The sequence below is a fragment of the Poromitra crassiceps genome (genome assembly GCF_964638095.1).
Source record: "Poromitra crassiceps genome assembly, chromosome: 22".
In the NCBI taxonomy this organism is placed as follows: Eukaryota; Metazoa; Chordata; class Actinopteri; order Beryciformes; family Melamphaidae; genus Poromitra; species Poromitra crassiceps.
Genome location: NC_139647.1, coordinates 13,244,095 through 13,256,682, shown reverse-complemented (window position 1 = coordinate 13,256,682; position 12,588 = coordinate 13,244,095). Strand labels below are relative to the sequence as shown.

The window sequence follows — 12,588 nt, the reverse complement described above, 5'->3', positions numbered from 1 at the left end:
GAGGCTTTACACACCTCAACCGAGGGGTGATGGTAGGGGAGAAACGCATGAACTAATGTTCTGACAGCAAAATCGACATGTTCTTTTTTGTGGGGGGTTGCCTCATGATGATCACCTACTGGAGGTCATTTTAATCCCCCTCCCTCCACATCACGTGATATTGGTATCAATACCCCCATACATCTTCTAAAGTAGCCTCCTATTGTTAATGGAGATAACAATAGCATGATGATGTGCACATCAGAGATGTTATGCATATGAACACAGTAGGCTACATGCCTGGGCAGCTCCAGTAGGGGGACTTGAATGGAGAGGATGATGATCAGTACCAGATGTTCATTGCAACATTGCAACCGCCAGCGGTCGGCCAATGGGGAGAGCGCCCATTTGGCCGGTGGGAGGAGCTGCAGCCTCTCCTCTGCGCCTTTTAGGTTTATTCTAACAGGTAGTCTCCAAACCAAACAAGGCTCTGCTCTGCAGCTGCTTGCAAGTCATTTCTAACCACGCTGCCAACGTGCGAGGAACAGCCACCAGCAGTCTTCTACTAGCAGGGCGGTAAAGAAAACACTGCCCGCTTGCTTTTTACAAGGACATTTTCTTTCATTGCGTTTCGTGTCTGCGTTCTGGATATGCCATGCTGAGCAGGAAGGTGTCTTGCGCCGGGGCGATGAGCGCTGCAGTGGCCGGGGTAGACCGCAGCAGGGTCGGGGAGAGGCTGCAGGCTGCGCTGGCCGGGCTGCAGGAGCTGCATCTGCTGCGGGACAGACAGAGCGACATGGTGAGCTGGGCGCTGAGGATGGACCGGGACCGAGACGTGCCACAGGCGGGGACCTCTGTCCGCACAAGCCCCGAGGGGCCCTTGGTCGCGGGGGCCGAGGAGCAGCGGCTGGAGGCGACCCTGTCCGCCCTGAAGCAGCAACTGGTACGATCTAGTTAAATCACTATAGGTTTTATGTGCCTGTGCCAGAATAGAATAGAAGTCTTTATTTGCTCAAGGTATATTTGCACATACAAGGAAATTGACTTGGTGTGGTTGGTGCACAACTTACTGTACATACATAGGGACAGGATAATTTAAAAGAAATATACGAAGATATAAAGAGATAACAGATGTAAAAAGATTCAAAGATTTGAACAGATATAATAAACAGTAGCCTATTGTAACATTATTGCACATTAATGTTTTTTTTTATCTACCATAATAGTCTATAAATATTCCTTACAGTGACTTACAGTTTTGGACTTTTGAACTCATATCTCCAATGATATGTCAATAATGAGCTTTGTCTTTTATTGTATTTTGGATAAAAGATGTCTGTTTGAATCAGCTGATGTGCATTCAGTCTTCAATTATTGCCAGAGACTTTAATGCTCTCAGTTGGGGGTAGGAAGTGGGATAGGTCGTGTCATAAATCAAGGTTCATTGCAGCACCACAGGGTGTGTGTGTGTGTGTGTGTGTGTGTGTGTGTGTGTGTGTGTGTGTGTGTGTGTGTGTGTGTGTGTGTGTGTGTGTGTGTGTGTGTGTGTGTGTGTGTGTGTGTGCGTGCGTGCGTGCGTGCGTGTGAGAGAGAGAGAGAAAGAAATAGTGTGTGAGCTCCTCAATCATTAACCACTATAATGTAGCTATTGCCTTTAAGTTCACCCTTTGTTTTTCAAAGTTGGACGTTCACCAAACTGCTTGCGCTTATTAGGGAACATTCAGTAAGATGGTGGTGAGAGGCCTTGAGTGCATGGTGACGTGTGGAGTTTCCATGACAAGCTTTTTCCATGTAGGCTACTACTGTATACCGTATATATCTGTAGGGATTAAGCTGGCTATGCTTGACTTCCAGTAGAATTGAACAAATGCTAAATGCATTGAACGATAGACTGTAAATTATTATTAAGACAATGTAAAATACAGGCCCGGGCCACTCCACAACCCATCTCACTAAACATGCTGATTCTTATACTGTCTCATACCAAGAAATTCTGTAAATAATATAAATCACCTTATAGATCCCCTAAATAGAAACCAATGGGCCAAGGAAGCCATATTTCCCTTTGTGCCAACGAGAATAAAAACATTAAGGACTACTTTTAGTTGAGGACGACCCTTGAAGGTCCCCGGCGCCTCACTTTGAGAACCACTGTAACAGTTGTTGACCAGCCCTAGCTGCTAATCAAACGCAGTCCTCCAACCCAACCCCCAACCCTTCCTCCTCCAAGAGCTTACACAATGGCCAGGCCCTCTCGCTGTGGGGGAGAAATGAGTTACCTACCAACCAACCAAGCCTCTTCCAGGCTCCCCCGTGTCCTCCTGGGGTTAATGATCAGTCAGTCGTCTATTTTGTTTTTGTGATGGCCGCTGGCGCTGTACATATAGAACATCCTTTTTTCCAGACCTCATCTGAACAACATCCTAGCATTTGCTGTCATGCATTTCGACGTTCCTGCTCGACTTGTCTTGTTCAAACATGCAACTGAAGTATTGAAACTGCACATTTGGCTGATGCTAAGGCAAAAATATGCATCACATTTTGTCTGAGCTTTGTTGCGAAAACCTCACTGTCTTGAACAACTTGCATCTCTGAGAAAATGTATGAGGTTCTACTTAATGTATGTTGTATTCTACATATTATTTTGCATTTGGTTAATGTGTGTGTGTGTGTGTGTGTGTGTGTGTGTGTGTGTGTGTGTGTGTGTGTGTGTGTGTGTGTGTGTTTGTTTGTTTTATCTGATTTATAGTCTCGTCTGCGGAGGCAGGATGTTGGCCTGAAGACCCACTTGCAGCAGCTGGACCAACAGATCAGTGAGCTGAAGCTGGACGTGAGCAAGGCCTCCACAGAGCAGCTGGAGAGTGATAGCAGGCCAAGCTCAGGTTAGCAGACACACACACACACACATTTTGTTTTTACATTTTTTAGCATTTAATAAACCTCTCGCCCCAACCTGCCATCACCTGACAGGACATTGCATTTCCTCGGTTATAAATACCCGTGTGAAATCTCTCGTGCGCTCTCTAGGTTTCTACGAGCTCAGCGACGGCGGCTCCTACTCCCTGTCCAACTCCTGCACCTCCGTGTACAGCGAGTGCCTGTCCTCCTCACAGACCAGCCTGCTGCTCCCGCCCACGAGCCCCGCCACCTCTCACATCATCAGCAGCCCCCTGTCGCACGGCGATGACATCATCAGTCCCCTGTCGCAGCGTGATGACATCATCAGCCCCCTGTCGCAGGGCGCCGATGTGTGCCGCCGGCGGTCCGCTGATGAAAGCACCTCCCAGCCCAACCCTCCACGGGCCACGGGCTTCCATCTGGGCAGCAGCAGGATCCGGGCCAGCACCACCAGCGCCGATCGCGCGCGGCCGAGACCTGTGTCAACAGGTAAAGCAATGCGTCTCATCCAGTGCTCTCCCTCTCTCAATAATTGGTGTAAGAATGGCCACCAGTGTCAGTTGTTGTTACTAAGCAACGTTTGTCTATGGTGGCCAGCTGTTTATTTTAATTCACAAATATGTAAATGTTGAGTGGGTGAGTGATTTCAAAGGGAAATGAGTATTGATTGTGTATCCCCTATGTGTCCACCAGGTGACCTCGATAGGGTGATGACTCTTGGGCCAGACTGCTACAAGTCCGTGGATGGGAGGAAACCCCCAATGTGCCCAAGCCTCAAGACATCCACAGTGGACCCCAAGTTCCACAGCAACCTGGTGTCCCGCAGTGGGACTGAAGTGTACCACTACCCCAGCCCTCTGCATGCCGTCGCTCTCCAGAGCCCCATCTTTTCTCCAAGCGGGGAACCAGCCACCCCAGGGCTCCTAGGGGGCCAGGGACTCCCCCCAGTAGGCGGTGTCCCAAATATGTACACCCTGCAACGGGCACAAGTACTGTCTGAGTCCAGACCCCCGCCGGGTTACATCGACAAGCTTCTCCAGCGCAGCATGACCAAGATCAACATCCAGAGTGAAGCAGGGAAAGAGACTCTGTATACACACAGTGATTCTCGCAGGAAGCCCAGTGATGTTGGAAGAGTGTTTCCTGAGTCTCAGGTAGAAGTGCTGCCTGTGCAGCTTTTGCCAACCCAGACTTCAGACATCATCCCACCAGATCATGACCGCAAGAGACATTGCATGATTTACTCCAGCCAAGAGCAAGTTCATCACGAAAACCACCACCAGTCGATGAGAGCCCCAGAGGTTTCATCATACCGGTACTCCTATCCTGCTCCCAGGAGAGAGTACAGCTCTGGGGAGGTCATCACCTCCACCACCAGAAACAATGACAAGATCCAAGGAGATCATGCTAGTGTTGTGAGGAGCTATTCAGAGAAAAGATACAGGGACGTCCCGGAGTCAAGACTACCAGAGAGGAGCGCCGGCCATGGGCAAAGGCCAAGCGTAGCTCACAGCTCGAGCACAGAAGAGAGTCAAGGCTTTGAGGCTCATGTCGGCCACACAGCATCACCCGACTTTGTCCATGCCAAGTTTGTCCCTGCTGGATCTCAGCGGGTCAAGGTGAGACAGGCGGACCGCAAGACCAAGGCTGTGAAGCTGAGAAGAAAAGGCGGTGAGAAGCCTCGGCCAGTGAGGCACCAGCAGGGTTACTCCTCCAGTGAAAGGACCAGAGAGGCCCATGGTGGAACCAAGGGAGAGAGAGAACCGAGAAGGTCCGGAAAGGGCAAGACCACCCAGAGATTGGCCACTTGTCTGGGAGAAGAGCGCGGCCACTCAGCTTCCGACTCCAGCCTTTGTAGCCCTGGACTCTTGTACCCCCACAAGGTCCATCCTAAGCCACATCCCGTTCCTGCGGTCACCAAGTCCAGCAAAAGCAGCCGCAAACCCCAGTACCTGGAGTATGAGCAACCCGCAGAACCCAGGAAGAGGAGGCAGGGGGCGGGCAAGTGGCCATCTGAAGTGGAGATGCTCCAGGCCTCATGTCTTCAGCGTCAGAGGTCAAGAGAGCCCCATGCTCAGGTGACGGGGAGCAGGCAGATGGTCCGCAGTATGAGTGCCAGGCCACAAGCAGGCCAGTGGGTAGGGCCTCATCGAGCCCTCCAGCCCTCCATGTCCTCCTCGTTTTTCTTCAACAGTCTCAATGCCAGATACCCTCCAGCTCCCTTCCCCATCTCCAGCCACTACCCACCCAGATGTGAGTCTGAGTACTCGGCTGAATGCGCCTCACTCTTTCACTCCACCATCGCCGAAAGTAGCGAGGGGGAGCTGAGCGACAACACCACCAACCGCTTTGGAGATAGCGAGTCCAGCCAGAGCTCCCAGTCCGACTCTGACAGTAGCCTGTCCCTGGACGAGGGGGACCAGGTGGACGGCCACGGGGAGGAGGGGGGTCTGGTGTGGGCCGAGGCCGCACTGGGGCCTACTGCCGCTGGACTGCCCCTCCTCCAGCAGCAGCTCCCCCCACGCCCCGAGCCTCCAGCCTGCCGCATCAAAGCTTCCCGAGCCCTGAAGAAGAAGATTCGTAGGTTCCAACCTGCCTCTCTGAAGGTCATGACCCTGGTGTAGTGGACTTCCCCCAGGCAGGAGGAGGACTGTTGGGGGGGGGGGGGGGGGGGGGGCACTGAGAACCGTGGGAAATGCTCTCACAACATGTTGGGTAGATCTCACCTGCTCTTTGAGGACATCAACCTTAATGACAGTCTTGTACAAAAACAAACTCTGTTTCATGGATCTTCATGAAAAGCAGCAGACAAATGCTACAAATCTGCATTTAAACTGGACATAATTGGCCAGGGTTCCCACGGGTTCTTGAAAGTTTGGGAATTTGAAAAATAAAAATCAAGACATTAAAGGTTTTTGAAAATAGACATGGGTCATTGAAAGTGCTTGATTTTAGGGTTTTTCCTGTATAGAGGATTGTCAAATTTCGTTCCGCCTTCAGCTCTCGACAAGTGAAAACAAAATATTTTCTAAGAAGCGTTGCACTCGGTGGATTTCTGTAATTTGCAACTCCAACTAACACAGCACAGTTCACACATTCAAGCCTCTTTCCTTTTCATTGTCTGTGAGCTTCTACTAGTTATGCCGTAAAAAAATCCTTGAATTTGATGTTGAAGCGGTGTGGGAACCCTGATTTGTGCACTCGTTGCTGTTTGTTATAGCTGGAAAAGAATATGTTAGTCATTGAAGCCAAAACGGTGCATTCTATAAATGCATGTTTAATACAATTGCAATTGATATCCACACTTAACTTGTAAATATTGATGTTGTAATTAAAGTTTGTCAAAGCATGTGGCTGCAGTTAAAGAATTCAAGGGCAGAATTACTTTCATACAGTATAATTGTATGTACATTGAGAAATAAAACCATTCTTTTTATAGTTTATTTTCAACTTGTTTTATTTTCTTTTAATTTCTTCATTTTGTTATCGGTTTTAACCATGCATATCTTTCACCTTAGAATAAACAACTATTTACTATATATCACTGCATTTCGTACTGAGTTTTTACATGCATCTTTAACTCTTCTCCCCTGCATTCAGATAGCTAAAACACCACACATCACTAACTCTTGTCTGATTCGAGCTATAGCCGTTCCAGTGGTACTAAGAGCAGCAGATTTATATATACACTTATGTATATGTATATATATAGCGCCAAAAGTTCAAACAACTTTTCAGTATATACCGTATATATATATATATATATATATATATACTGAAAAGTTGTTTGAACTTTTGGCGCTATATATATATATATATATATATATACATATACAGTATATATATATTATACATATACGTATATTAATTGCATTGCGCTGGGGAGGTACATGTTAAATTGCTCAACAAAACTCGTCTCTGATGGTGACCGATTAAGGATTAATTGCTCAAACTGCTTAAAATGATCTGGTTTCCTGATTCCTGCACAACTGCTTGCTTAATAAGTTATAGCCTAAACAATTAACCCAGACAGTAATACTTGAGTTCAGTACATATCAGCTGCCAGCCTGCCAGGCATTTTACTGTGGGTTTGTTCTAAGCAAATTACACACACTTGCTTTGAAGTCTTAAAACACACACACACACACACACACACACACACACACACACACACACACACACACACACACACACACACACACACACACACACACACACACACACTCCTATTTCAGATACAGAAAATAAGAACAAGGTTGTTAGAAAATAAGCTCAGGTTTCTAAGTGGAGACTTAAAAACAGTTGGTATATAAGGCAGGAGGCACATGGGGTTTAGAAGGAATGACAGGCGATAAGAGGGTCCTCATTTCAGAGCTGTCATGAGGAGATTAGACACTGGGCAGCTGCACAGAGTTCCCCAATAATCTTATTTCCAAAATCTTCCCCGCTATCTTTCCATTAAAATTCTTTAGTCAAGCCAATGACCTTCCACATAACAACCCTGCCTCCCATGGCCATTTGCAATACAATTTTCTCATTTTCTCCCATCAGGCAGTCATCCTGACCTCAGAGTTCTCATCTAAGAAGCTTATATATAGGGCTGACAAACATTTTCAGCATTTCATCCAATTTTTACTTTGAAGTTGCATTCCCTGCAGCTCTCATCACTATGGAGACCATTATTTTTTTAGGCTTGTGAATCTTTCATCTGTCAGAGAGTCTCCCTATTTCATTCTAACTAGAGATGTCCAATTCACTTTCAAAGAAGAAAAACCTATCATTCTTTCTTTGGATAAAAGTGTCCACCAAAGGGCACACATGTTACCGTAATTCACCAGCATTCTTTTCTCTGCTCCCCCCCCCCCCACACACACACATGTCCAAAGGACATAAACCTCTATGAACATCAAAGATAGCAATTTAAAATGTGGCAAGTTTGCACCAGTGGCTACAATTGGGTCAATTTATGAGGATTTTGTAGATCCAGCTGACCTCTAGTCCTCTCTGTACGGCCGAGAGAGGAGCTGTCGCTGGGATTAGCGCTGTTGTTTTCAGCCCCTGCTCAGAAAGGAGCATGACGGGCGCTGGACTTGTCTTTGAAGTTGCGTATAGCAGGACCGCGCCGGCTTGACCTTGTGTACCCGCTGACCTCTCCAGCTGTAGTGGAGCCGGCTCATCTCTGAGGGCACGTTTCCCCACAATGGAGAGGTCACGGGGCCTTTTTTGTACCCCCATTGTCTAGCTTGTCTCTTTTTTGTCTAACCCCCATGTTCAACTTGTCTGTGTTTGACCGTCCGTTGGTGAGGAGATGAAACCTCCTGATCCCCCCTCCCACCCCTCCAGTTTCCCATAGATCTGTCAGTGAAAATGTAAATACATAAACAGGGTTTCACAGAATTAGTGCCTTAGCAAATACATACCTAATTGTATGCTATAGTCCCTTGCTACAGATAATAAATTGACTAGGGACTCGGGAGTGAATGCTCTTGGGGTCGTGCTGGAAGTGGAGACCTGTGCCGCAGGTGCACAACGGCAAATAGGATTTTTGGACAGATGTATTTTATGGGGTAGAAAGTTGAGAGGAGAAGGGTGATTACAGCCACGCTGTTTTAGAGAATACTCTCCCCACGGGTGGCTGCCGAGGCACAGTGAAAGCAGATGTCTGTAGGATCTCATTACATTGATTGTGGTTCAAGCGCTTTGACATCATCACACATGGACAAGCGGTCACATCCAATCAACATCACGGTTATAGCAGACACCACACCTGCTGATAAAACAAAGACCCTAACAAAGACCACGAGGTGTTGACTTTTCAACTGATTATTGGAGATCTTTGTATTTTACCCCCTACAATTTTCTTACAATTTCCCCCTATTCTGGTTAAAAAAAACTATATAGTGCTGAAATATAATAATCATAACCTGATGCTGCCAGATAGATCTGGCGAGAGAATCCAGCTGGCTTGCAAGGTTATAATAATCGTGCATCGAAACAATTAAAGTACCCATATAGGAGCATATTATTCCACAAGATAATCAAACCAACAGATTATTGACTTCATCATCACACGTTCTCTCTGAAATCAGGACATGCTTGACAACATCCTTGCGATATAAATAGGTGGTTGTGTCATGAGCTAACTGCTCTCGAGGCCTGGGCCAGGTGAACACTGGGAGGTAATGCTGGGAGTGAGAGCATGCTAGTGAGCTGCTTTAGAGAGTGATCTTATTACACAGACATTACACGTGAGGTCATTGGACACTGCTTTCCCTCTGCTACCACGCATTTGTCTCATTTAATTCATACTAAACCCCGCGTTTATTGCACAGACTATCTCAGGCTCTGAAGGCCTATAATAATAAAACTCATCCCACTTAAAACGAGATCATCACTTTCACAGCAATGCCAACGCCAGAATTTAGCGAGGAATACAGTATCGGACCCATCATCATTCTGTTGTTTTAGCAATTCTGTGACAACGCGACGGCCTCAAAACAAGAAAAACATTGCAAACAAACGAAAGAGAGAGGAGACAGAGCAGTAAGAACAACAAAGGGTGCGCCACAGACAGGTGCTAATTAAAGTTTGACTTGGTTCGCATTAAGTCACAGATGGGGGGGAGGGAGGGAGGGAGCGAGGTTCTCCTCTTACGTCTGTATGAGGTAATCCCAAAGCCCAACACGGACCAGCCCTTCCCGGTTTGTCTCCAGGCTCTGAGTCTCAACACATAATATCTCCCCTCGAGCGTGTCTGTGTTTTCTCTCAGCATAATTATTCCTGCGTCTTTGGAGCGTGTAATACTCACTGTTGTGTCTGCCGACATGGGGTGGCGCTTGTCTGTGCAAGGTGGTGAACCTCATTGAAATGTCCTCCGCGGTGCATAGTACAAAAAGTACATTTCAGTGAGCCTCCGTCAGCTTGCACAGACAGGAGCGTGACCCCATTGACCTTGTATTGGTTCGTGGTGGCTAACTATCTGGAGCTACTGAGGAGCAGCATGGATTCTGCTGAGATAGGAATCTACCAATCAACATCATCATTGGTAAGGAGCAAATAGGGCTATAGGGTTCCCAAAAAAATCAGAACTATCCCTTTAAACATTTTGTCGCTGGACCGGTCTTGTTGATTTACTTTACAGCAAGAAAACGAGAGACTGTTTTGCTTTCCTGATGTGAAAACTGGAGGCAGAGTGCCAGGCCTCTGGTATAAGATGTGGATTTACCGTGTTGACAAGTGGGAGCTCAGAAACTCATTACCACCCCGATGAGAGGAGCTTTCCACTCCTACCCCAGTACCACAAAGCACTCCTGGAGACACAGAGGAGGGCCATGCTTTCCCAGGCTCCTGTGAAGCAAGGAGGATTATCCTAGCTTGACATGGGACACAACAGCCACACGGCACCAGACCTGCTCACCCAAACGTATGGACAGATCCATTTGTCGCTGGCTGGCTGGCACATTTACAAGACACATGCACTGAGCCATAGACAGGGTGATTCAGAGTGTTCTCAATTGACGGGACCGTTGTAGCTTATGTTGACATCATCATTTTGGTGGATGCAACTTGAAATTGTGTCAAGGACTACATCCAATTTGAGCGCTGATAGAATAATAGAAGAGAAAAGGACAGATTTTTATGATCACTGTAGATTGTACATTGCAAAGTATGACAGATTTACATACTCCAGCATTGTTACAGCCAGTGTAGGAAATAAAATGAAAAAATTTAGGGCAACTTTTGCCCCCACTCTCTAAAAACTGGGGGCATTCACAACATTTTGTGGGCACTTTAAAAAATAGTAATTAGTGCATAAAAGTTGCTAAAGCCTAGTGTGAACAACAGCGCTGTTTGTGTGAGTGTGTTCTTCATCGTCTTCTGTCAACCAGCTTGCAGGTGCTGAGTCTGTGTTAGAGATGGAAATTCAATTCATTGAATGAAAATAAAATTATCAAAAATATTGGGGGCAATTTTCGCCCCTGGATCAAGGTTTTTAGGGGCATTCTGAGATTTCTTGGGGGCATTTTTGCCCTTGCCCCTGGTTAAATTCCTACACTGGTTCCAGCTGTGCATCTGTATTCCTACAACTGCGATGCACAAAGTTCCTCAGCGACCCTTACATGGGGGAGGAAGGACACTATAGGAGTGTGTGTGTGTGTGTGTGTGTGTGTGTGTGTGTGTGTGTGTGTGTGTGTGTGTGTGTGTGTGTGTGTGTGTGTGTGTGTGTGTGTGGTAGCTTTTGTCCCTCTCTGCTTACTGTACATATGAATGGGGCTGGACCCGGAATGTCCAACCTCATGAATGTCAATTGTCCGGGGCGCCGGGTTTACGGAGCAGGCTCCTCTGGTTGTGTAGCAGTGGACAATAGAGATAGAGAATGGACAGATGAGGAGATAGAGAGGGAGGAAAGAAGAGCAAGGAAGAGACGGAGGGACGGAAAACAAGTGTGGAAGATGGGAGAGCGGGAGAGACAGAGCGTGAAGATGGAGAAGAAGACAGAGAGAAAGCCAGTGGAGAGAGGAGCATGATCTGCTCTTGTGTGAGGCTCTGCTGGCCTGGTGCTGCTGGACCACCTGCTCCTCTTTAAGCACATCCTGCCATTTAATACCTAATCCCTTCATTCACTCCCAGTGTGTTGACTGACCATTGTCTCCGCTCCCGTCAAGCTGTGGTCAAGAGGTGGTTCAAGAGTTCGCAGTGTATGTCGAGCACGCACTCGCAGTCACAGAGGCCATTGTGAGGGCGTTCGCCCCTGCCAAGCAATTGTGTGGAGACGCAGAGAAAAGGCTTGTGCATGCATGTGAAGGAGTCTGGAGCTTTGCAGCTTCTGAGAGGGCCAACATCAGGAACTTTCTTTCAGGCACAAACAAACCAATATTTGGGTAGAGATAATTGGACATGAGCGTTTTAACGGAAAGAAAGAAATACCATTTTTATTGATAAATCTCTAAATGAAGACAATTTGATTAGCGGTTTGATTTCAAATAACTCTAAATTCTGGATGTTCCTTACATTTTTGTTCAGTCACTAGAATGAGGAGGGTCTTCTATCCCTGTGGTTCTCAAAGTCCAGGGGTCCTTGATGGGGTTCCTGGGGTCCCCAGCAAAAAAGGGGAATACTTTATTTTCACTATAATTCCATCCATAAGTAACACAATAACATAATGTATGACTATTTTGGCCAAGAGTTTCATACACTTTCTGCAATAAAACATCTAAAAGCAACAATCTTATCAGATGAGGACCCTATGGGACAAAATCTGATCAAATGGGGGTCCGTGGTCTAATTTGTGTCCATTTAGGGGTCCTTGAGGTGAAGAAGTTTGAGAAACCATTGTTCTAACCATATTGCCAGCACTTGAGAGACATGGGTTTGATCATAATATGTCTATATTGAATACCGCTTAACATTAAAAAGATTTGCTGTTATGTGTTGTTAAATTATACATATTAAAGGAACACTGCACCGATTTTCAACCATCATCAGTACATCATCAGTAGTATATCCAAATCCAGTGATGTCATTCATGGACAAATGACATCACTGGTCCACACCTTCACTCAAATAAACTCTCAATAACCGTCAAACTAAATGAATGCCTGCAAAACTGTTTACAGTTTTTGAATATACTACTGATTTTGTAATGATACAAAGCTGGTTAAAAAATCCTCTGTGTGTTCCTTTAAGTGCGTGTTTTAATCTACTGTATGA

At 46.5% G+C, this 12,588-nt stretch overlaps 1 protein-coding gene across 1 annotated transcript; it reads left to right on the top strand.

Annotated features, from left to right (window-relative positions):
- The first annotated feature begins 520 nt into the window (after positions 1-520).
- dact2 (dishevelled-binding antagonist of beta-catenin 2) lies at positions 521-6,406 on the top strand. Its single transcript, XM_083658387.1, has 4 exons — positions 521-922; positions 2,729-2,861; positions 3,007-3,366; positions 3,571-6,406. Exons 1-4 carry the CDS (start codon positions 635-637, stop codon positions 5,499-5,501), a joined length of 2,712 nt encoding a protein of 903 aa, XP_083514513.1. The 5' UTR covers positions 521-634; the 3' UTR covers positions 5,502-6,406.
- The last annotated feature ends 6,182 nt before the right edge of the window (positions 6,407-12,588 follow it).